The sequence below is a fragment of the Crinia signifera genome, chromosome 8 (genome assembly GCF_055691185.1).
Source record: "Crinia signifera chromosome 8, ASM5569118v1, whole genome shotgun sequence".
Taxonomy (NCBI): domain Eukaryota; kingdom Metazoa; phylum Chordata; class Amphibia; order Anura; family Myobatrachidae; genus Crinia; species Crinia signifera.
Genome location: NC_139224.1, coordinates 53007412 through 53034091, shown reverse-complemented (window position 1 = coordinate 53034091; position 26680 = coordinate 53007412). Strand labels below are relative to the sequence as shown.

Here is a 26680-nt window from a genome sequence, read left to right as displayed (position 1 = left end):
GCAGGGTAACAAGCACCTCACTGGCATTCTATCTTGAAACACACTCTTTTGATTAGCGATTGTGCCTAGGCTTATCTAGGAGAAGTACATGAGGTCCCTTTGGGTCCAACCAGCCACATTGCCAATAGCACTCAGGCTCATCTCTTTACCCCTGGTGGTGGTGGGTACAGAGGTAATTGTGGTTTTCATTTGGGCCAGAATCACACCCGTAATTATTTTTTTATCTAAAAGTATCTATTATCTCTGGGGTACAGAGAAGAGCTCTAGGGTTGGATCCACATTACTTAATGATACCCAGATACCTTTACCCTTTGAGTGCCAACATCTCTGTTAGATGTGCAAAATATCCACTAAAATTTTCAGCGTCGCTCACATTTGTTATATAAATTCAAATAAAAAATTTTGTGTTCAAAAAAAGATCATATTTCCTGTAAAAGGTAATCCTTACAGGTCATTATGATGAATACAAATGTTTGCTTGCCAATTTCCCCACCTATTTTTACAAATTCCCTTGGCGCTCAAAGGGTTCACACAAACATGTAAAGAAAAACGCAGTCTTTGAATTTGTATTTTTATATTTTATCAAAAAAAAAGCAAAATACAAACAATGAAAAAAACACAAAATGTCTGACTTGTTCCACTCTAGCAGCATCTAAAACTCCTTCAATTGCTGTCCCTAAAGTTACCTAATCTTCCATAGTAATTATGAAGTGGTGCAAAAGTGGCATCAGCACAAATAATAGTGCAGTTCAATCTGAAATATCTGTAGGCTGAAAATATAGCTGTTATATCTCATGATGGAACAGTTTTAGGGCTGCAAGTGCATTTCTGTCTTTTAAACATATTGAAACGATTGATGTATACACATGTCCCATGTATAAATTCTGTTCCGTTTGCAGAGTACACCATTTACTTTTTGTATTTTATATTATACAGCTTATTACTTTATTTATCGCAGGAGGCTTCCGCACCATAGTGGTAACGGTAATGGAGGTACCAATATTTACCCTATCAGTATACTAGGAACTAGCGACTTTAACAAGGCATGAGACATTGACTAGTTCTTAGTGAATGGATAAGCTGTATTCTTATGAGTGTGTTGTGCAAACGTTATGTACTTGTGCTTCCTTGAGTCTTTTTTAGAAAAGGCAAAGCAAAGCTGAATATAAAGGGTTAAATATTTGTACCGTTAATCAAGCTGAATGCTGTCTTTCTTGTCCTGTTTTTTTGCATTAATGATGATGATTTTTCCTTAATTTGGCTTTAAGAGGGAAATTAATCCCCTACACACCCTGCAACAGGGGGGAGTCAAGGATGACAACCGTGATGGGCCCCAGCCATAGGTGCCAATTCTGTGGGTGCTTGAGGGCCCGATCACCCAGGGAAATTGATGAGCACCCACTCGCTCAGCAGCGGCCCACCCACCCGTGTCTCACTGCACTCCCCCTCCCTCGTCGCTGGCACAGGTACTGTGTGGGCATTTATGTACCTGCACTGTGGGGGCATTTTTGTATTTGGCACTGTGGGGGCATTTATGTATTTGGCACTGTTGCCATAATTTGAATATTGGAGACAACTGTGCTGCGGAATATAACATCAGTATTATTTTGTGGCCACGCCCCTTTCCCATGAAGCCACTCCCCTATATTTTTGGCTTGAGCACCCACCAGCAAAAACATAAATTGGCACCTATGGCCCCAGCAATCTGAAAAGCCTCATAGCTTCTGTGCCCAGCTTGGCTGTCGCTTGTTCTAGCTTGCCTGTCAGTGACCCCCGCGGCAGGATTTGGAGCTGCGAAAGGTTAGGTGAAGCTCAAGAGGGTTGTGTGGGTTTGGGATTAGGTGGTGTGATGGAGGGCCCCAGAAATATTAGTGTACAGGGCTCCAAGATTTCTGTTGCTGGCCCTGCCCCTACATAGAGATTTAGCTTGTAGTGTAAATATATAGGGTTCATGTGCAGCTGTACAAATGCGTGTTCATGCAAATGGAACCAAGGAAGTCCTGTACACAGATGCGTAATACACACTGATGGTGAAATGTGGCAGAAGCTTCCGATTGGTTGATTGACAGTGGACACCTCCTACTGATATTATATGATGTCACAACCATCAATATTTTGATTGTGTATAAATTGGATAATATGACTTTAGCATGTAAATTGTATTTATCTTGGACTGATCCTTGTGCATATGCTGCTGATGTACAACTGGTGCATATTCTATGGTTCCAAAGCTCTATGCATCTTATTTTGGGATGTACTTTAAACAAAATGGGTCAAACTCTATATGAGCCCTATAACGTGTTATGTATGCTTTTAGTTGGCTGTGGACTGCAACAGAGAGCTGCTAGCTTGCTGAATGGTATGTAACGTGCAATGGTAACAGTCATAGCATGCCTATTTATTAACAGCAATATCAGTCATGCAGACGTTGATCAGGCAGAGAGAATTTCTAGTGACAAACTACAAGGTTTATGGTTGGCGGAAGATCATTTACAGGTTAAGTGGGTACTGGTCATCAGTATGGCATTTTGGAAAGGTTTTGGTATAGAGGGTCGACGGGGTTTAGTTCGACCATGTTATAGTCAACCACCCTAAGTTGATGGCCGCTGGAGTGGCAGTAACGCTAGTTAGACACCATCGGGTGATTGGTGGGACCATGACCAATGGTCACTTGGTCCACAGGACTGTTTCAGGATTTTTTGGTGACGAATGTCACAGGGGTCTCCGGAGACACTGTACATGTTCACAGTGTCCCCTCGCATGGCTCGCTACACTCACCATTTTGGGCACGGTGCCTCGCTACAGTCGGCACACTATTATATTCTAACTATATGTCCACTTGGATAGGTAAGAATGATCCAAGTGGACCAAGGGATGGTTGACCATACCATGGTCGGTCTAAAGCACTTCGATCTGGTGTCTGGATACCTTTTGGAAAGGCCCCATTGTCTGTCTATTATATTAACTTGTAGTTAGGTTAGAAGAATGAAAAGCTAAGACATCTGAAAGAGGCCATAAAACCATATGTTCTGAATATGGTCATTTAGATTCAATGTAGTTAGAGTTTGCTATGGTCTCATAATATGTAGATATACGGGTAGCGACATAAAATACTGACACAGTGGGCATCACATGAAATAGAGTTGCACTCCATGATGTTAATGTTATACGTGTGCCTATCTCCTGTCGTACCTGGTTGAATGTCCAATAGCTCTGTTGTCACATCAATGTGCTTATATTAGCATGTCCTTCAAAGATACATATACTGTCACTCTCATTTTTATGTGCACGAGTAAACAACTATTTGTAACAGTCATAGATAATAAATGAAGGCCACGTAGGATGATGTAGAGATAGTTGTTGATTTTCCTGTCCATTCAGTTTGAGCCATGCTCGAGAACGTTGAAAGAGAGTTCTTTTGGCTACTAAAGATTTTGATAATGAAATAACCAAGTTCTTGTCATTATTTACTGAATTTGCCATTCAGAGGTACTTTAGGAATCGGTGTAACATGTAATCTCCGTGTATACTGGGACTTTATTAGGAGCGCAGGGACTGTACTTTAACATTTCTCCTCTGTAGGTTTCTCCTTGGATTCTGTGTATGCCCCAATAAAGGAACCATCCTCGTTGAAGTGACTGTGTTCTCCATCACTGTATTGTACAAGGCTGTCCACACTGTCATAGGTTTTAATGTCCAGGCTCAACGAGTCCATGCTTCCATTTATTGCCTTCTTATAACTGGAACAAAGAGAAAATGATAGTAAACGTAAAGCAGAGGTTGGACTTCACTGACCAGGATCAGTACATTCAAGTTCTTTGATGGTCACAGCTTTTTATGGTCAACCTTGTTGCTATCTACTGGGGGTATAATCATAGATACTTCATATAACTCTGGGTTCTAATCCTCATAGTCTACTAGTTATCTAGCAATATCAATCGCATGGAATATGATAGAGAAGGGAACTTGGGTCTATAAAATTGGATAAGGTCACTAGGTCGACACTATGAAGATCAACATACATTAGGTGGACCACTAAAGGTCGACAGGGCTTAGGTTGACAGGGCTTAGGCTGACACATAAAATAGGTTGACCTTTTGACTGTCAACATTTCCATTGTCGCCCTAATGCTTGTGTCAACCTTCCGACCCTGTCGACCTCAGCCATGTCGACCTATGTCATGTGTTGACCTAAGCCCTGACAACCTTTATTGGTCGAACTAATGTATGTTGACCTTCATAGTGTGGACCCTATGACCCATACCCTTATAAAATAGGGATCATTGATCACTTTTGGGGTAAACATGAAAAGAAGAATGTGCATAGGTTACTTTTCTCTCAGAGACAGCATTTGTTTTAGATATCTTTTGTATGATTACCCAGACACCGGTGCCGCGGGAGAACGAGATTGAGCGTACACATGATATCGGTCAGTGACGTCAGCCACCCCTGCTCCGTACTGCATTGCTGATGAGATTGTAAGAATGCACGCACAGACAGCGGGGCAGGTCATGAAAGACCCGTGGCCACACACATCATTAACGATATTGACTGTACACACTGGACGATACAGTATATAAGCGATCAATCGATATCGTCCAAATCAATGATGATATAATGCCCAGTGTGTACCCAGCATCTCTTATATATTTGGCTACATCTGTCACTCAAAGTGTGTCTGGAGCTGTAACGCTGGGTTGTGGACTTCCATCTTAATTTATGATTGTCATCACCTGTTTTAAACAGGGTAATTGATAAGAAAGGTGTTTAAGCACAGGTGATGGTAATCCATAAATTAAGAAGAAAGTCCAGAAACAGAGCAATGTGTCCCTCCTGGAGAGGGTCATGTTGGAAGGTATGCACCTCCCTCCCTTCCTCCCCCCCCCCCCCCCATTCACGGCATCCCCACGATTAAATGGCACATGCAAAACACTGACATGGCTATGGTCAACAATGAAAAAGGTTGACAAGATTTATTTTTCACTTTTTCAATGTTTTCATATTCATTCTCATGTGTCGACATGGACACCAATGAAGTGCCACACTTATGTCAACATTTACATGTGTTGATTTTTTCTTGTGGCGATTCGCGGCACCCCCCGCGACCCCCCCCCCCCCCCCGCGATTTGCAGCACACCTCCCGCAATTCGCGGCACCCCCGGTGACTCCCACAATTTGCGACACCCACACCCCCCCCCGCGACCCCCCCTCCCGCAATTCACGACATCCACCCACGACCCCTCCTCCCGTGATTTGCGGACACCCCTTACCTCCTCCCCCCCCACCCCCGCGCGCGATTCACGGCAACCCCAGGATTAAATGGCACATGCATGTATGGTCGACAATGAAAAAGGTTGACATGAGTTTTTGAAGATTTTTTTTTCTTTTTTGGAATGTTTTCATATTCATTCTCATGTGTCGACATGGACACCGATGAAGTGCCACACTTATGTCAACATTTACATGTGTTGAACTTTCTGTGTTGATTTTTTCGTGTAGCAATTTTTTTTCCAGTAACAACTATGAACTATGTGCATGTCAACCTAGACATCATCAACCACTTCTTTGTATAATATATAACACCTGTTCTGTTTTACTGTAGGTGTTTTAAGTCAGACCTTTTACTACTACTATTACTGTTTATGTAAATGCATTCTGAATGACAGCAACATCCTACCATCCTTCTACAAGAATATATAACCAACTAGGTGATTCATCGCGCCCCGTGCCCCCCCTCCCGCAATTCATGGACCCCCCGCGCACCCCCCTCCTGCGATTCGCAACCCCCCCCTCGCGCAATTCACGCCCCTCCCACGCTTTGCGGACCCCCGCCCTCTCCCGCGATTCGCCGACAACTATGCCCCCCCCTCCCTTGATTCACGGCACCCCCCGCGCCCCTCCCGCAATTCACGGCACCCCTAAGCCCCTCTTTAGTCCCCCGTATACTCACACACCCCTATCACTACCCAGCTTCCTGCTCTCCTGAACCATAACTTCCACCACTGGGGAGTCGCTGACGCTGTTTTGCCCACATGCCCCTATAATGCCTCATAGCCCAGCCTCCTGCTCTCATGCACCCGAACTCCCACCCAGTAGGAGGAGACACTGACTAAGGGCCACCATCCTGTACTCCTGTACTGCCACGCTGGACCCTCACCCACTGGCAGAAGCTGCACAGTATCTCCCACCCTCCTCTTTAGTCCCCCTTATGTCCACACACCCCTATCACTACCCAGCCTCCTGTTTTCCTGTGTCGTGACCTCCGCCAGTGGGGAGCCGCTGACTCAGAAACACCCTACTATACTATTGCACACACACACACCTAAACAACATGCACACACAGCCCCCCCCCCACCCACAATTGTCACTGTACCATCCACACTATCAATGTACATCTTACTCTGTAACTGCTTTTTAATTAAACAAAACAATACACACCCCCTTCCAAATCATATGCTCTCTATTTAACACATTTCACCTATAACTCAAGTTGCAATACAGGCATCTTTCATACAATTCTAACCATATTTCTCATATACAAATGTTCACAAATTAAGGGGGCGCAGCCCCTTACGACGGTGTGAAGAGCGCCCGTAGGGCGCGATGAATCACCTAGTTAGAGATAATATTTACATTTTTATATATATATATATATATATATATATATATATATATATATATATATATATTTTGCAGGTTCAGAGCAGCTTTAAATAACACATTCCTGCAAATACACAAAAGGTATCACATGACACAGTTACACCTCACCACAACATTTAATGTTTGTATGTTATTACTGAATATGTTGACAAAACCCCATTACATTAATACCTGCTGTCATCGCAGAAATGATGATCTTTCGTAGATTGCACCTCAGCTTCAGGGTGTACTTCTTCTTTTTCCTTTACTGTAATAAAGTGAAAACATAAAATGAATAGGTCCTGTAGAAGAAGATCCATAATTTGCTTCCAAGGTTCCCCTCTTCTATTTATTTTTACAGGTTACAGGTGTTCCCCCTTTCGGTCCCTCTAACTACTGATCATTTATTCTTAGTTTATAATATCAATGTCCATTTATCATTGCCCTCCCTCTGCAGATCCATTATTCACAAAATAAATAACTCAAACACTGTTTGATGTTGTCTATGCGCCTGAACCTGATGTGGAAATAAAGCAAAAAAACTTGTACTGTAAAGTGTACACACAGGGCGATTCTTCCAAGGGAGTTTTTCTTCTAAGCGATTTTGACTACATTGCCAAAATCGTTTAGTAGGTTTGCCTGTAACGCCCCAAGTGTACACAGGGGGCGATAGCGATGCATGGCACTGCATCGGCGCTATCGCCCAGCCAAATATTCAGTGCAGGCAAGAATAGTCTTGATACACTGTTTAATTGGCCACAACTCCCAAGGCTGGCAGGATGTAGTTAGCCATCTCTCTTGATACACACGGGGCTCAGCCAAAATCACCAGGGCTCGGCACCGTGTGTACATGGCTTAACTGTGCACATGGACAAAAACATGTTGCGCTGCAGGTGGGGCAGGTGTTACATGTACAGAGCGTTTAGATTTGGGTGGGTGTGTTCAAACTGAAATCTAAATTGCAGTGTAAAAATAAGTCAGTTTAGGATTTGTGGGATGCATGCAAAAGCAGCCAGTATTTAACCTGCACAGAAAATATATTAATGTATTTGCTCCCCTTGCATGGTAACAGTTTGTTCCAGGCACAAAGTTATTTGCTTTACTTCCAAAACCATCAGATGCTAAACTGTGATATTTTTATTATTGTCTACAATTAAAACCCCATACATCCGGAGATCTCTTATCCGAAATATTCCAAAAAACGTGTTTTTTTAGAATATTTAGGATTTTTTTTTTAAACGTCCCCAAGTCCCCCGATATCCACGACGGCCTTCAGGATCTTCTTCAGTGTCTTCAGCGGTCCCAGGAGTGCATTGCGCTGGTGAAGTCACCGGCGTGCCTGCAGACTCTCGCAATGCACCCCTAGGACCGCTGAAGAACATCCTGAAGGCCGCCGTGGATGCTTGGGGACACCGTGGACGCAGTGGGATGCCGGGGGACCATCGGGGGGACCAGGTAAATATGTTTTTTTTAAAAAGGTACTTGTTTCCAAAACGGCCACAATCGTTAGTAATCGTGTACCTTAAGTTAAGGGAACACGACTAACGCATGGACCCGATTTTCTTTGAAATCAGGTCCATTTTGCCGGCAAAGGCAAAATCGCGTTGATCGTGTCGGTCGCGTGCACTAACATGGCACCTGACGCGACCGACGCGATCAACACGATTTTGCCATAGGGTTCAATGTTAAAATATTTTTAACATTGCAATCGCGTTGATCGCGTCGGTCTTGTGCCATTATAATGGCACAAGATGCGATGGACGCGATTAACAACATTTTACATAGCAAACAATGGGAAATGGCCCAATATGGGCCATTTCTCATTGTATATGCCCCCGTCATGGCTATTAATTAATGCCCCCCCATTGTGAACGGCACCCCACGATTAACGCCAACCCAAAGCGTGGCGAGCGTAGCGAGCCCGCGAGGGGCGGCGGTACGCGTCCTCCGACCTTGTCTGGGGACAATTTTACATTGAATCCAATGTAAAATAGGGTCCCAGGGACAATATTCACATTTGAATCAATGTAAAAATCGTGTCCATCGCGTCGGTCGCATCGCATGCGATTTGGTCGCATGCGATGCGATCGACGCGATTTTTCCGACCGAACAAAATTGGTGTGGCCGTTCTAGGAAACAAGTACCAGAAAATATATCCAAGAACCGTAAAAATCCCTTATCCGAAATGGATAAGGGATACTCAACCTGTACTCCAATGCTTGATTGCCTGTTCCATAGGGGGGCAAGTCTGCCACCATTCGCAGGGTGGGTTCTGGTTGACTCGCAAGGGTGCAAATTCACATCTGAGCGAGTGAACCAGAATTATCCCCCTAAAGGGGCGTATTGGTATTTAAGAAATTAGAGGGGGGGGGGTGTCAACTCTACTGACCCGGGGCGGGGGGGGTGTCTTAATGCTACTGAACCAGGGGGGTGGGGTGGCGGCGGTGGTAATGCTTCTGCGTTTGTGTCCAACGCACTGCCACGGAAGCCACTCAGTGAGTCGCATCAGCAACCAGCCGCAGCCTGGTTACAAAGCCACAGCAGCATAGCCCGAAACAAATATGGCCGCAGGATGTCATCTCTCCAGCGCCGCAGGATGTCATCTCTCCAGCGCCGGCCCTGCTAGCACGGGCGGCGGCCCAGCCAGGGAGGAAAGCGGACAATCTGGACCGGCCCACATGGAAATGGCCCGGTTTCCCGGTGGGCCAATGTGCCCCTGCCCCCCCCCCCCCCCACACTGGCAAACGTATTACTATCAACCAGGCTGTCACCTGTACCACTACGTACATAGTATATATGCTTACTTGTCCCTGCGGATTGTCGTATGTGGGCAAGACGCAGAGACAATTTCGAGAACGCATGGCCCAACATCGGAGCGCCATTAAACAAGCGTTGAGTAGTGGTACTAGTGAACAGCCTGTTGCCAGGCATTTTGCCATTAAAAAACATCCTATTCCTAGCATCAGGACCATTATAATAGACCATGTCCCCCCTACACTAAGGGGGGGTAACAGAGAAAAAACCCTGTTGCAGCGAGAAAGTAAATGGATCCATTCCCTGGATACTATAGCACCCAGGGGACTTAATGAGACATTAGGACTTCAGTGTTTCATCTAAATCGTATTACTGTATATGACCTTATGATAAATAGAGGGCCACACCAGGGCGGAATAGCCAGTTTTAGTGAGCCTTGTCTGGCATATAAATATACATTGATTATAATTGCCAGTTTATAATGTGTTAATAATATCGATCTTCGCTTTTTATAATCAGGGTGCATCTGCCTAGAATTACAGGCAGAGACACCTATAACAGCAAGTCTGCCATGCATTCTTAATTATATGTTCTATGTTGTCATTATTTGTTTTTTAAAATAAGATCATGCATTGGTAACATAATAATGGCGGCGCTTTGTCATACCTCCCAACTGTCACGATTTTAGAGGGACAGTCCCGATTTTCGGGTCTTGTCCCGCTGTCCCACCCGCGGCAGGCATTGTCCCGCTGCGGGGGGTGGCAGTTGGGAGACCCCCCAATCTAGTAGAATAGACGCTGTGCGCATGCGCACAGCGTCTATTCTCGTATGAAAATGAGGTCGCGGCTAATTAGCATAAGCCGCGCCCTCATTTGCATACGCCCCGCGAGTGTCCCTATTTCTTCAGTTCAAAAGTTGGGAGGTATGGCTTTGTTATTGTTTTTAGATTGAGACCGCGTAGCCTAGCAACCAAGCATTCTCTGTGCGGTGACGTCACTGGTCGGCGCCGCCGTCCCACGTGAGTTATGCACGTCGGGTGAAGGAAGGAGGGAGCACCCGGAGCGGGCGGCGACACCGGACAGGTGAGGCACCATGTGTTTTAACTATGTAATCATGTCTATGCCTATATATATGCATTTGTCTATGTTAGTTTTGTGCTATAAGTCCCTGAAGACGGGGGGATATACCCCGAAACGTCTTTGGGCTAAATAAAGGAATTTTACTTCAACTACAGTCTGCAAAGTGCCGCTCCTTCAACACATATATATATATATATATGTATCCCCAATATTCCAAATCGCGCTAATAGCCTATTTCACAAACTTAATTTTAGATATTAGGCAGCCTCACCACTGAGTTCCCTGAGGGGTAGGGAACAGACAGAACACAACACTTTTACCCAATAGTGGTATGGCGCCAACAATTAGAGTTTAAATGTCCAAATAACAAATTCGCATCCAATGAAGCACATAGGAGGTATCTTCCAACACTAATACCCCTTTTACACCAAAACGCCGGGTCGCACCCGGCTTTTTGAGACCCAGGTTCAAGCCGGGTGCGACCCGGCGTTTAGTGCAATTTACACCGGGCGGACAGCCCGGCCCGCACCCGCGCCCCCCCCCACCCCCCCCCCCCGGTGCTTGGAGATGACAGGATGATGTCATCTCCAAGCGCCAATCACCGCCGCTGCCAGACCGGAACGCTGCTGGGGGCAGCCCAGCACTAAGGTAAGCTGCTGGGCTGCCCCCAGTCCCCGCGCACACTCCCCCCGCCGTCGCACAGGAGGTGAATGGATGCCGCACACAGGTATCCGTTCACCTCCCTCCCCCGCCGCCGCTGCTGTCTGCAGGGTATAGCAGACAGCAGCGCCGGCTGTCAGTCTCAGGCTGACAACCCATCCAACCTGCGGACGCTGCGGTCCGCAGGTTGGACGTTCCCCATTCATGTAAATGGGAGCCGGGTCATCCGACCCGGCGTTGCCATTTACACGGCCCTCTACCCAGGTCCTAGCCGTGTTCTACCCAGGTCAGGACCTGGGTAGAAGTCCCGTGTAAAGGGACACGGCGTTAGGAATTTACACCGCCAAAGATCTGGGTCTGAGCCGCCGCTGACCCGGATTTTTCGGCGGTGTAAAAGGGGTATTATTTATTAGTCTTCAGAGGATTATCTGAGTAAAATCGCATGTAGATAGTTTCCTAGGAAACTATATATATATATATACAGTGGTCGAAGTGGAAATTTTGAAGTGGGGGTATGGAAATTTTGAAGTGGGGGTATGGAAAAGTAAAGAGTGAATATAGTGCGCACCTTCGGACACCCCCCTGTCCATCAACGTCCCCTGCCAGACTGCCCCGTTGTACAGGGGTATTACAAAAGCACAAGATGTGCTGCTGAGTGATCAGAGAGCATCCTGAGGGGGAAAAAAACTTTTTTTTTTTATCTTCAGATTAAAGTGGGGGTATGCCATACCCCCGTATACCGCCCCACTTCGACCACTGTATATATATATATATATATATATATATATTGGAAAGCGCAATGAAATTCTCTGCCAACTGTTATTAAATAATAAATATTGAATTTAGCATTTACACCTAGAAGTGCCATGCTTTCAACACTGAGGGGTAGATTTATTAAGCTCGGTGAAGTGATAAACTGTCCGGTTTTTTATCACCGGCCAATCATCTCTTACCTGTCATTTTTCAAACCAAGCCTGTAGCTTCACAGGTAGGAGCTGATTGGACAGTGATAAAAACCAGACAGTTTGGGGGAAATTTACTAAAGGAAATTTGTAAAAAATAGGTGTAAAAATAGGTGTATTTGTTTCCAGAAATACACTTATTTTTGAAATTTACTATCCCGAAAATACGGCAATTCGTATTCGTATTGATGTACGAATTGCCGTATTTTCGGGATAGAAAAGGACAAAAAAAAGTGTATTTCTGGATACAAATACACCTATTTTTACACCTATTTTTTACAAATTTCCTTTAGTAAATTTCCCCCTATATCACTTCACCGAGCTTAATAAATCTGCCCCTCAATCCTGTCCTGCACACCCCTAACTGATATGACAGTCATTATACACAGGAGTGCTGTAATGAACAATGGGGCAGATTTATTAAGCTCAGTGAACTGATAAAGTGACCGGTGATAATGCAACAGCCAATCAATGCATAGATGTAATTTTCATACCCAGCCTGTAACTTGACAGTTAGGAGCTGATTGGCTGGTGCATTATCATAACCCAATTTATCAGTTCACCAGGCTTGACAAATCTGTCCCACGGTACCTGTATATCAGTGTACTAGGCAGCTCAAGTAAGTACCAGTATTAATCTGACATAGATGGGGTAAGGAGGTTTACATACAGCATACTGCGGAGGCAGAGCATGAACAGAGGGTATGTCAAGATTTCTCATTGAATGATTCAGAGGCAGAGGGTAATGCTGTAACGATGCACTGTGCCAGAAACCGTGGGCATTCCCGGTATAGTTAGACTGGACTTTGAGAGTCAGCAAAGACCATGTGACTTTAGGCAGGGTTATGCCCACAATGGCTGCAGATTACACAAGCACTGAAGACCCCACAAGGTCACGTGAACCTTACCTGCATATTTTCCTCCTTTGTTTCTTTGCACAAAGCATACTGTTAGCATTAGTAACGTTAGAAGAGCTACTGCACACATCAGTCCAATGAACCATCCTTGTGTAGAGAGACCTTGGGATGCATTAGTATATGCTGCAATGGAAAACATATATATAGATGTAATGTTCTCATGTAAAACATTATATTGAAAGAAAACCTAGTGGGAAAACATCCTACAGCACAATGACCTGGCATAATACACTACGCTATACATTGAGGCATTCATGATGAGTATATATATTTACCATTTCTACTAAAGAGAAATTCAGTGCAGTCTACTACTATGGGACACATCTGTATAAGAAACCCAGGTACTCTTTTCTTAGAACGGCGCCCACGATTTTGATCGTGGGCATCGTTAGTAAAAAATCGCGGCCATCTCGGGCATTGAATGCACTAAAAAATCGGGTGCGATGCGACCGACGCGATGCCCGCGATTTCCCATAGGGAACAATGTTAAATGTCTCAATTGACCCGATTTTCCTGTTCAATGCCTCAATTGACCCGATTTTTCCATAGGAAACAATGTTAAATGGCCCACAGAAGTCAAATAGGCACCCTGAAGTGTGAAATGGCCCCTACAATTGTTAACGCCACCCCACGATCAACGTGAACCCGAAGCGTGGCGAGCGCAGCGAGCCCGCGAGGGGCGGCGGTACGCATCCTACGACCTTTTCATACCCCCACTATCCACGTCGGCGTGGAGTTGAGAATAGAAAGTGTGGCGAGGGGACGCGGACAGCTGTGATGCCCGTGAGGGGACGCGTATACCTGTGAAGGTATCCGCGTCCGCTCGCCACGCTTCGGGCTCGGTGGCTCGCTGCGCTCGCCACACTTTCTATTCTCAACTCCACGCCGACGTGGATAGTGGGGGTATGAAAAGGTCGTAGGACGCGTACCGCCACCCCGCGCGGGCACGCTGCGCTCGCCACGCTTCGGGTTGACGTTGATCGTGGGGTGGCGTTAACAATTGGGGTGGCCATTTCATACTTCAGGGTGCCTATTTGGGCTCTGTGGCCCATTTAACATTGTTTCCTATGGAAAAAATGGGGTCAATTGAGGCATTGAACAGGAAAATCGGGTCAATTGAGACATTTAACATTGTTCCCTATGGGAAATCGCGGGCATCGCGTCGGTCGCATCGCACCCGATTTTTTAGTGCATTCAATGCCCGAGATGGCCGCGATGGGCGCCGTTCTAAGTAAAGAGTACCGAAACCCACATCAGTATATTGGTCCAGAGAAACCAACAGAAGCATATGGGTCCAGAGAAACCCACCTCAGTATATTGGTCCACAGAAACCCACATCATTATATAGGTCCAGAGAAACCCACATTAGTATAGGGATCCAGAGAAACCCATATTAGTATAGGGGTCCAGAGAAACCCACATTAGTATAGGGGTCCAGAGAAAACCACATTAGTATAGGGATCCAGAGAAACCCATATTAGTATAGGGGTCCAGAGAAACTCACATTAGTATAGGGGTCCAGAGATATCCACATTAGTATAGGGGTCCAGAGAAAACCACATCAGTATATGGACCCAGAGAAACCCACATCAGTATATGGACCCAAAGAAACCCACATCAGTATACGGGGCCAGAGAAATCCACATCAATATATCATATCTCCCAACTTTTGAAATCTCTGTAGTGGCATCTTCCACACTCATCACAACATCCGGGTTTATCATCATGCAGTAGGCTTGCCCACTGCTTTGGGAGATGCTGGGCAGCCTCCAGGCTCTACCTGCACTGGAGAGCAGAGCTGACAACCTTCACCTATGTGCCAGTGGACTGTCCCACTGAGTTTGGGATAGTTGATGGTATTTGAGTCCAGAGACACCCACGTCAGTATACAGGTAAAGAGAAACCCAATGCAGCTTAGAGCAAACTAAATCTGTCTGTGGATTTATTCATGCAGCAATTTCCTGTCCATTTACTATACATCCAGGAAATGATATGTATAGTTCAGGCTATATAGTCATCATGGCACTGCTTCAGCCCTTCGGTTATCTAGTGTCTTGGGCCACCTCAAAATACAAGAAGTGCCCTGGTGATCGACTGGGTCCTGTGGCTACAGTGTCAGCCTCGGCTGTGATCCACCATTGCCAGCACAGCAGTCAGCGTGGCAGTCACTTGACACATCCAACGCTGTGACCTACAGGGCTGTGGAATCCCTGCAGGTCCACATTTAGCAACACAACAGCCTGTGATACGGCCCTGCTGCCACGCATAAGCGGCCGTATCACAGTGTGTATACCTGGACAGAGGTTGTGGGACTGTGCTCTGCTCAGTGTGCTACGACTCAGCAGACAGCTTGAACAACAGCGCCATCTCTGTCTGCCCTGCTACACCAGTCCCGCTGACCGGCTGTCAGCAACAGAGCAAGGTCAGCATTCTAACAAATGCAGGGGTTCCTCCAGGCAGATTCCTGGAGGAACCCCAAATGCAGTGGTTCCTCCAGGCAGATTCAGACAGTGCCTGTCTGGCAGGGGCCACCAGTGGAGACAAGTGTGTGAGGGATACATTGTCCCTCTTCATGGTAGGGCATCCTTGCCTGGCTTCAACCAGAAGGTCCCCAGCGCCATGGAGGAAGATGAGCAGAGGAAGTGTGTTCAGCCGTCACCCACAAGACCCGTCCCAGCATCTCACAGTCACACAGGTGCTGAACTACTAGACTGACTGCACTTGCAGCAGGCACCAATAGCAATCAGGCTAACAGCACAATGATGCTGATCCAATCAGAGACGGAGGACCTGGCAGGCCCCTTACTCTGCAGGGGAACCTTTGCAATGCATCGTTTGCACCACTGGTTGTTTGCCTTTGGCTTCCATTAGATACAGGCTTCAGTTGAAACTTTATTCTGAATAAATGTAAAATAAAATAGGTTAGTTTAGCAACTACAGGATCAGAAGAGAAGCAGATTAGTATAATAGCAATTCCTTGCAATCTAGCAGGCATTAAGCATTGTAATGACAAAACCGTGTCCCTAGCCACATAACAAGCGTCAGCACAAACCTATAGCAGGAACTTTGGCAGCAAGAACAGGAGTGTGAGCTGGAGAAGAAGAGATAGAAGGGAATTCTGAAAAACAAAGGAAATAAGAATTTACTTATATTCCTAACTAAGTACATATAGCGGCTTTTTCGTCACTGAAGCAGTGCCTCAAAATCACATTGGTATAATATTTGCTGCAGGCAATGTTACAGACTATGGAGGTTATTCTGATTGACTCGCTCGGATACAGCTTCGCTTGGAGCGCGTTTCTTAGCCTACTGTTCATGCATATTGTTCGCTATGCGCATGTGCAGGTTCACTCAGCCGTGTACGGACGTGACCCAGCGAAGAGAAATACAAGCATGATTGGAGACAGTAGGCATAATGTGGGCATATGGAAGGGTGCGGCTTCAAAACTAGGCAGGAACCGGGGCGTATACATGGGTGGTGACAACAAGTGCTGGTCGGCGGCCTCCCTCGAGTCACCGATCGCTCGGGCTATTTCACATTACAAACACCAGCGCAAAAAAAGCAAGTCTCATGCCTTGCAGCACAGCCGCCTTAGCAGGCCCGCATTCGCTCAGACAATCAACACGCAAAATAGCTAAATTACTTTCAGCTGCATGCAATACACACCCATGCATCATAGACCTTTCTCTCATTAATCAATTAACTAAATACATGGCAGCAACACGGAAGCACACTTTTGCTGTTTAACTATTTAAAGTTTAAAGAACATACACTTGGGGTAATTGGTTAATGGTTTAAGCATATCTTCCATGCAGATTTGTGCTGTGGCGTTTTAAACACCAGCCGAGCCTGGCCGTCCGGCCGTCCGCACGCTGGAAGTCCGAGCGGACAGGCTATGATTCGTATGCACACGGTAGCGTATGTGCATTAGCTCCTCTTTGTGTGTTGATCGGAACAAACGGCTTCGGTCCCCTTATAGGCGTGCCTTCGCTCCCCGTGCATGTGCAGTCCGTTCGCTGGGTAGCGAGTGAATATGTAAGCGAACTAATCAACCAGAATATGGGCCTATGTTAATTAGGTAAGCCAATCTCTCACCATTTTTGTAACATCTGGTAGAAAAATATCTCAGCTTTCATCCTTCCTCATCCACCTCTAGGATCCCTCTCCCTCCTTCCCCTTTCATGTACATTAGTCACACAGCAGTGGTCAGAAAGGGCTTCTCTTGTTGGCTAGTGCATTGTCTAGTCCTCTCCCAGGCTCATCTGTAGTACAAGAGCTAGAGTCTTGTGATGCGGCTGTACTCAATCAGTGATTGGCTGGGAGCTTAGTGCACAGTGATGTCACTGCGCAGTGTATTCCCAGCCTATCAGTGATTGAGAGAAACTGCATTATGGGACTCCATACATTCAATGGGCAGCTGGGAAAGCTTGAGAGGACTGGATAATGTAAACAGAATTGAGAAGATATGTACCATGCCACTGCACACGGCCGAATCCACCATGTATTTGGAATCCCGTGATACCCAGGATTTAATGGTATGTTTGGAACTCAAAAATTTCAGCAATTGGCTTCCCTAATGTTAGACTATTCAGACACAAAATTCCACTGTTGAAATCCAAACTTAAGCATTGTCTGAAAATTCAACAAAGGGATGAGAGAATTCATGTGCAGAACTTGGCATAATAAGTATAGAAACTGGAGAAGAGAGTCAATTGAGAATAAAATGCCAGGGGAGAAGCCGGGAAAACCTGAAGCACACACATGACCCTAGACAGGCCTAGCAAGTGGATGTTTTGGTCTTCAGGCCCCAAGCCTGTAACTTCAGTTAGTAGCTGATTGGCCGGTGATAAAAACCAGACACTTTATCACTTCACCGAGCTTAATAAAACTACCCTTCAATCACCAGACAATATGGAGCGGGTATAAAGAATGCACCAGACATGTCATGTGACACACACTCACCAGTCAGTGATTGATCCTAACAGGATTAAAGTATTCAATATGTGCTTATTCTGGCAATCCTATATAAAATACATCTATTCAGATGCAGGTAAATACTGTTATTGATACTAGCTGCATAAACAACTCTACACGGCCTTCATTCATGTTGGTGTTGATGTTGGAGACCATCCATGCCGTGGCCCAGGAGGAGAACTTCTGGCAAGAGTAGTAGTAGAAGCAATGATGACAGATCTTACTTTTTACTCATGCTCTGTATCTCCCTATAGGTGTCATCTACATATTTGTATCCTGAAATGTACAGGCTGCCTGATCCGGCATATGTAGTCCCAGTTATTACTTGGTGTGCTATTCCGACTTATTGCTTTGTGAGATGGTTTGGGATCTAAATAGCAGTGGTTCGCAGACTGCCTAGGCACCCTGAGGTGCCTCAGGACACTTGCAGGGGTGCCTTGGGTTGGTGGACCAGGATCAATTCATAATATTTATGGGCAATGTAAAAGGCAAAACCAGTGCTGGTGGCTGCCAATCATAATATATGTGGACCAACATAAGCAAAGGTGGACTAGAGGTGCCTTGGAAATTTTTGATGATCTAGGGCAGGGGTCCTCAAACTATTTTGCTCTGGAACCCCATCAGACAATAAAAATAATGACAGGACCCCAGCAAGTTACTGCAGAAGGTCATCACATCACATGTGTGGTCAGCAGACAGCACATACATGGCAGCATTGTGGAGGCATAAAATGTTGGGAGGAGTCGAAAATGACAGACACTTGAACAGATTTTTCAAACTCCTTGAATCACTGACTGAGATTAGAAAAATCATCAGCCTGATGGTCAGCAACATGGAGTCATGACCCCATGCTGAGAAGGTCGGGACCCACAGTATGATAACCGCTGCTATAGGGTTCTGTGATTCCAAATACATTGGGAATCGCTGATCTAGAGCAGCGGTTCCCAACCCGTGGTACGCGTACCACCAGGGGTACGCGCTGGTCTTCCAGGGGGTACGCAAACCTGAAGCCGGTAATGGCGGCTGCGTGACCCGGCACATGCGCAGGACGCCGAGACACGCCGCCACGGCTGGAAGGACCCCCGCGCAGTCGCGTAAGAAGGAGACCGCCGCGCCTGGAAGAAAGCCGCCGCACCTGGAAGGACGGACCCCGGCGCATGCGGTCACGCTGAAGGATACCGGCCTGCCGGGAAGAAAGCCGCCGCGCCTGGAAGGATGCCATCGCTGGATGGGTGGATTGATCCACTGGGATGCCAGGTGAGTATGCTTACTGTCCCTCTTGCTCAGTTTCTCATCCTGCTGCACTAGACGGGGGGCTGCGGCGGTGGGGACCGGCAGCAGGGACCAGAGCAACCAGCGTCACTGATGGCAGGGGGGGGGGTGTTGGAGCTACCAAATGGTTATAGGCCAGTGGTGCACCACTGGAGACTCCACTGGGGCACACCTGCCCATCAGTGGCATGCCTGGAAATTTCGCAGCTGAGCCTGGAAGATTTCTGGGCACACCACCGAAGCAGTTAATACATCTGCCCCATTGTTTATAAACATGTTTTCACTGACAATCATTTATTATTTAATAAACATCTATGCACAGTGCCGATGTACAGCTTTAATGTGTATAATGTTATTGTGGGATAAACCGTTGTTATACCCATCTTATGAAGAAATCACTGATATATTTATTGAATTACTTGTTATATACTTTGTCATTCTGCAGACTACAGCATTTCTGCACACTCTCATGTTTCCCCATGTTTTCCCCTGAGGACTGGCTCATGTCTGGCAATAATGAGTAGTGGAATCTACACTGTAGATACAGGTTGCAATGGGAATTGTGTGTGTCTACCAGGCAGTCAGACCATTACCTTGCTGGGAATAATGGCCCTGTATTTATCTTGAAACTGACACTGTGCCACACTTGAAAGTGGGAGAGCCCACCGGGCCTGCAAATGCCCCATAACTGGCCGGGTAGGTTCTCTGTCTTCTCACTCCCAGCGTCTGTTACCTGCCCTGATCCCATAGCCTCCAACATGACCCATTCCGTACACAATGCTCTGCTCCTGGCCTTCTTTCTTAATGTAGGATTGCCAGCACCTGTGTGGAACAAAATAATTGACGAGGAGGATGTTTCAAATCAAGTGACAGCAATCATACAATACCAGGGAAGTCCAGGAACAGAACAAGGTGTACCGGACGCAATGGGTCATGTTTAAAGGCTTGTATATCAAGGGAATACTGTTTTTGTTTTTCAGTTAAACTGCAAATACAATTGTAAAATGTAAAATGCAAAAGTAAAAGCATATAAATGCCATTAAATAGTCGTTTTTAGTATTTTGCTAACCTAATAACATTACTATCTAACAAAAACCAACTTTTCTGGTGAGGACGGATGGGTGGGGGGGATTTATGAGAGGAGGGGGTAATCCAAAATGAAAAGCCTAATCAAGGGGTACGGGAAAGAAAAAAGGTTGGGAACCACTGATCTAGAGTATTACTTTCATCACAGTTTTGTCCACCTAAAGTCCTTGTAAAAATAATGACTCCCTTTAAATGATAGCTAACACTAATTGTCTGGATTATTCATGCCTTTGTATGTTCTACAGCGAGATCATAGTGCATGCTTATTTATCATGTGGTTTTGAGTACATGCTTATTTATCACACGGATACACAGATTACTTAGTACAAAAAATACTGTAGTTTCATTCATCAGGAGTAAGCTATTTACAAGCGGAATAGAAATTCTAGTATCATCCATGAGTACCCAGCCATGTAACTTACTTGGTAGTGCCAGGGCCAGTCCCTCCTCACTCACAGGCTTGCTACAGCCCACGCGTGTACATGCCTGTAGGTAGAATTTGTACTTTGTACCAACTTCAAGTCGGAGAACTTTATAGCTGACTGCGTCTGGGTTTGTTATGGTGATATTACTTAAAATTCCAGATACATTGCTTTCATTAACTGAAAGACAGAAAAGCAAAACTTAACTGAAAGCTTCTACAAATAAACTCCACACAAAAATGATGCATTATAAGCATACCAGTGATCATCTTAGTACATCTTGCATACATACAGGATACATTTCAGTCATTTTAGAGGAGTAGGCGAGTCCCATGTGATTCCTTATGCTTATACCTCAATGATTCCCGCATTGTACAGTGGGCCTAATTCAGAGATGTACACAATTTTGTTGTACGCAGAGGAGTGTTTTTCAGTACTGCAAATAGGGGGTGGCCATCAATGGTTCACAATCATCGATGGTTTATGACCGATGTAGAATAGTTTTGCAATCGATGGGGGAGAACCAAATGGTTTCCCTCCATTGATGGCACTTTTCTCAAGGGGTGGGACAAACAGCATAGCTCCACCCCTGAAATCCATAAAGCCGCACCCCCAGGTTCTGATTAGCCCATGGGCCAGTCAATCAAATAAAAGGGATGGTCATTGATAGGTAAAACCATTGATGGTCATACATCACATAGTATTATACCATCAATGGCCATTGGCGCTATCGTTATCGATGGCAACCATCAATGGTGATAGCGTCTATGGCTATCCCTAGCGCGAATGCGCCCTGGCAGGTGTGTCAGGACCATGTTCTGGGACATATTGGACATTGCAGTGTGTGGCAAATTGTGTCTGGGGCATTGCGGTGTGTGGCATAATGTGTCAGGGGCATTACAGTGTGTGGCATATTGTGTAAAGGGCATTTTTTGGTTGTTATGCAGATTTTTTTAATTTTAGTAGCTATTCAGGTGGTTTATTTTGTCGTGAGTAGCTCACGGCCTAAAAAGGTTGGAGTCCACTGGCCTATACCAAGAAGAGAAGAAGCAGTGACCAGTGGTGTGTAAATACATCAAATAGAAAAATGGAATTATTTTGAAAGAACACTAGAAATACAAATGTACAGTGGCGGCTGGTACCCTTATGCAGGAGGGGAGCTGCCGTTGGTCACAATACCAGAACATTTGCCCCCCCCCCCGCGCGCCGCTGCTGCTCCCAGTGGCGTGCGGTGAGGCAGGTGAGGCACAGCCTTTCCTGTCATACTAACGTATATGCTGGAGTATTGAGTTTATAAAGTATGTCAAAAAGTCAGAGAATATATATTTTTCTAATAATAGTAAAAAGTCTATGGCAGGTGAGGCAGTGCCTCACCTGGCTATCTTTTCTGCACATCTTATTAAAACTCAGCGAATCTCCAGCAGTATATACTGCTGAACTTGTGTATAATGCACACATGTACCCCATGGCTCATAAATTGTGTGCAAATTTGGCTCTGGTACTTGCCAGGGACTGCTCAGCCATTCACCTCACTGCACGTCCCTGGCCGCTCCTCCTGCCTCATCGTGTTCCCGGCACCTGTACTATGATGACAGGCGCCGAGACTGGCGCATACGCAGTACCCACCTGGGCATGCGGTCAGCTTCTATTGGCTGTTTCGGCAACAGCCCATAGCAGTGGTGCAAGTAGAATTTTTTTCTTGGTGGTACTGATAGCCTCCACCAAAAATGGGCATGGTCATGTGTCATCAGGGGGCGTGGTCACACAAAGCTAAAGGAGTGACTAAATGACAATAGAGGCGTGGACACAGGAGACAGGGAATGAGAAACAGGGAATGACTGGGGGTGGGTTGGCTCTTGCTTGGGCGAGAGCCAGGCAGCTTTTGCTTACAATAGTGGAGCCTGCTCTTCATGCTGTCGGCGCTGCTGATGCCTGTCAGTGTGACAGGCTAAATCAGCAGTAGCCGGTAGCTGCATACAGCACCAATCATAACGCTGGGTGGGCGGGCTGCGGATGCATTATATTTAGACTTAAAATGAAAATAGAAATGACAGTGGATCAGGGGTAAGTGGTACTGCGTACCTGCAACATATTTCTTACAGGTACTCCGTACCACGCCGTACCCCCTTACTTGCAACACTGGCCCATAGAAGGGAACACCTCTCAATGGGATTGCCTTGATGACTGGCAGGTCAGACTTCCAATAGGAAGTCACTGCCAGTCATAGTGAAGCCAGAGCAGTCTGGCATCACTACACTGGTGGATTTTACATGGGGGGGGCTGCAGCCCGGCAGCCCATAGGTAGCAACTGCAAATGTAATGCTAATGATTAAAGGCAGCTATGTGGCCATCTAGGCAGCTGGTCATCATCATCTTGCCATGGAGATTGATATAGGCCTACTTTTATGTAGAGGCCCGCTGCTGTAGTTCCGTCTACCACTTTGATAATTTGTCACTGATTTGTGTATGGAAGGCATTTAATGATTGGTGTACACAGTTTGCTTAAAATAAAATCATGGAATGTCATTATCAGCAATTATTTACTCTGAGGAAATCATATACATACTTATCTGGTGCTGTAGTATGTAGCTTGTCAATAGTCCATTTATCCTCTTTGGTGGGGCCCAGGACAGTGTGAAAGATTCCATGTCAGAACTTTCAATGCTGAGGAGCTGTGGTTTTTCAGGAACTGTGAAATGAGAGATATCCCACATGATACCAGTCACTAAAGTCATACTTCCGAAACAGTAATGCAACACTTACAACAGAGCAGTAAAATCAAGGGATGTATTTAACAATATTGTGGATTTTTCCTACAGCAAATCCAGGGAAAATGGGTGTTTTTGCTAGAGAAATTTAATAGGGTGAGAGATTCAGAAAGTGAGAGATTTAGCAAGAAATCTCCAGTTTTTTTAAAGCGACAATCATTTACACTGCAAAACCAGTTTGATTTTGCAATGTAAATGATTGCCGCTTTAAAAAAAACTGGAGATTTCTTACCAAATCTCTCACTTTCTGAATTTTTCATCCTATTACATTATACCATATTTTTGGTGACTGATTTTTTATCAAGAACAATCCTTTCAGATTGAAATGGTGGAACATGAGTTCTATTGGGAGGGTACCAGGGTGAAGTATTGAACTTATTTGGGAGTGCCGACATGGTCAGCCTGATGAAAATACGCACTATGTATTGAAACGTTGCTGTGGATTAAAGTTTCCGTTTTAAGTGGATGGAGTGCCGTTACTGTGTTGTATTATACCATTCTGTGGACCCTCCCTCAGAAGCATATTAAGTGGCTGTGCTGGACCCTGTGGACTGGATAGGAAAATATATATATATAAAAAAGGTTTTACATATATATAAAAAAGTTGTAGGTCTAAAAAATTAGCTGCTAAAGGGGAAGGGGAAGAAGTCACATCGACGAAACGCGTTGGGCCACCTACCTCCTGCCACCACATAAGTTAAGAACTTTTCCTTTAGCAGCTAATTTTTTAGACCTACTACTTTTTTTATATATATGTAAAACTTTTTTTTTATATATATATTTTCCTATCTAGCCCCTCTTTTTTACTTGTCTACCTCTCATAACAATTTTTACTGCGTATTATATGTCCATTTGTATGCACTTGTTTTTTACAAATATCATACCTTTTTTACTGTCATCTCATTAAATATTATATATTTAATATCTAAATTATCTTATTCACAATAAGTAGTCGCCGACATCTTTTTACATCGCTACCTTTATTACCCTTAAGTAATATACCATTGCTTTTACTAAAAGATAGGCAGACACCCTCTATAACCAAAGGGAACATTATTGTTTTAAATAATACCATTTTAGCACAAGTGGCGCCCCCTATCCAAAAATAACATATATATATATATATATATATTTATATATATATACATATATACATACATACAAGTGGGAGTTCAATTGCCAGTGACTTGTTCGCCTAGCTACATTCCCACAACACCTGTCGTGCTTTCCGCCTGTGGGATCTCACTCAAAAGCGTTCGCTGCCCTGTAGGGAAGTGAGCACTTTTATGTAAAAGGGGTGTGACATTGGCTGCCATTACAGGCATTTAAATGCCTTGCCAATGGCAAATTGCCCCCTTCACTAACAATTAATTTCCTCTGACAACAGACTACCATCAGATGTACCTGAACATTAATTATTCAATAAGAGAACTGATAGACAAATGACACAGTCTGCCTCCTCACCTCCTTCTGGAGTTTGGAACGTGACAGGGGAACTCTTAGGTCCATCTCCTCGGGTATTATAGGCCGCAACAGACAGTTGATAGTGACTGAATGGATGAAGATTTGGAATTATTCCCCAGTTTCTCCGACCAGGAAATGAGACAACGTGTCGCTGAGTCTGGTGCATTTTATCATCATTTTCCAGAAAATTATTTTTCACTTTCCAGTAAATTATCTAGAAAAAGCATGGAATGACGTCAGCGAGACATGCTTACATGAATGAGGTTAGCCCAAACTTCACATTGTTTTATAGTGTACAGTTCAAGTAAAGACCTGGGGCCAAATGTAATAGGGTGACCGTTAGAGTTTCAGAAAGTGAGAGATTTGGGGCGGGATGTATCAACATACATCTCCGCCCTTCGCACGGCAGCCGCCGCGATGCTACCGCATATGTACTAACATATGCGGCCAGCATCGGGCTGCGGTAACGGAGACCCCCGCAATACCTGTGATGTGGGCTGCGGGGGTCTCCGTCACCTCCCGGCGGCTGCCAGCGTCCCCCTGTGTCTCCTCCTCCCCCCTGAAGCCAGATGTCCTGCCGGCTGTGACACCAGGGGGAGGAGATGATCACAGGAGGACGGGAGGGGGGGGGGGGGCGCGTGGACGTCGGACGGCGGGCGGCGAAAGAAGCCCATAGGCTTCTATAGGGTATCGCCACCCTCTGGGTGGCGATACCCTCCCTTGCGAAAACGGGGCGGACGGGTATTGATACATAGGAAAATGCGGTAAAACGGGTGTTTTACCGCATTTTCCCGTTAGTACATCCCGCCCTTGGGGAGAGTTTTCCCATGTTTTTTAAAGCAGCAATCAACTACATGGCAAAATCAACATGGTTTTGCAGTATAATTGATTGCTGCTTAAAAAAAAGGGGAAAACTCTCCCAAAATCTCTCACCCTATTAAATTTGGCCCCAGATATTTCAGAGTCAGGTATAAACTATCTATGGAACTGTGCGCTACATAGATTATATAATATACAGGAGATGAATGAAGCAGTGAAGCAGAGTGCCAGTGGACAAGGGGCCTTATTCAGGATTGCTCGGTAAGTAGTGAAATTTACTGCTTTACCGGGCACTGAGATGCTGACCGTTGCCCGGCCAAACGCTAACACATCCCTGCACATGTGACTGCTAGCAGGAGAAATAATTGTGATGTCAGCTGCCTGCCCCGAAAAGGCACTCTCCCGTCTGCTTTCCTATGGGAATGCCCAGCGGTTTTATGGGGATGCCCATAAAATGATGGAGTTTCCCCTGATGTGGGCGGGTGCCTGTCCCTGCCTGCCCCCCACCCTCCCCCTGGCTCCTACCCATGTGCACGACTTAGTGAGTGTTCTCACAGGGGGTCTGCACATGCGCAAATACATGCATGCGCAGACCCCCCACAATCTAAGCGGGGCTTAATTCAGCCCCTTCCAAGTGGTACAGAATCAGGCCCAAGGTGCCTATGGCAACCAAACAGCTTTGAAATACTGTAACATTTAACAAGTCATTCTATAAAATTATATACAGCAGCAGATTGGTTGCCATGGGAAACTTCTCCACTCTTGTCACTGCTTCATATATCTACCCCTGATGTGCCACTCCTGATAGAATGTACAACAAGCTGATAGTATATTCAAAAAAACTGAATGCACCACACCTCATATAAT

At 45.4% G+C, this 26680-nt stretch overlaps 1 protein-coding gene across 6 annotated transcripts in view; it reads right to left on the bottom strand.

Moving 5' to 3' along the window:
* Nucleotides 1–555: 555 nt before the first annotated feature.
* Nucleotides 556–26680, bottom strand: part of CHL1 (cell adhesion molecule L1 like) — a 170708-nt gene continuing 144583 nt past the window's right edge. For 5 of the 6 annotated variants that reach the window (XM_083156369.1, XM_083156370.1, XM_083156368.1 and 2 more), the window contains 7 exons: nucleotides 24995–25208; nucleotides 23329–23451; nucleotides 20763–20942; nucleotides 16061–16126; nucleotides 13001–13132; nucleotides 6831–6906; nucleotides 556–3740 (listed from right to left, as the gene is read on the bottom strand). In XM_083156369.1, the coding sequence (XP_083012495.1) occupies nucleotides 3563–3740; nucleotides 6831–6906; nucleotides 13001–13132; nucleotides 16061–16126; nucleotides 20763–20942; nucleotides 23329–23451; nucleotides 24995–25208 (969 nt within the window). In that variant the 3' untranslated portion in view covers nucleotides 556–3562. The remainder of the gene's footprint in view (nucleotides 3741–6830; nucleotides 6907–13000; nucleotides 13133–16060; nucleotides 16127–20762; nucleotides 20943–23328; nucleotides 23452–24994; nucleotides 25209–26680) is intronic. The other variant, XM_083156373.1, reaches the window with a different exon arrangement.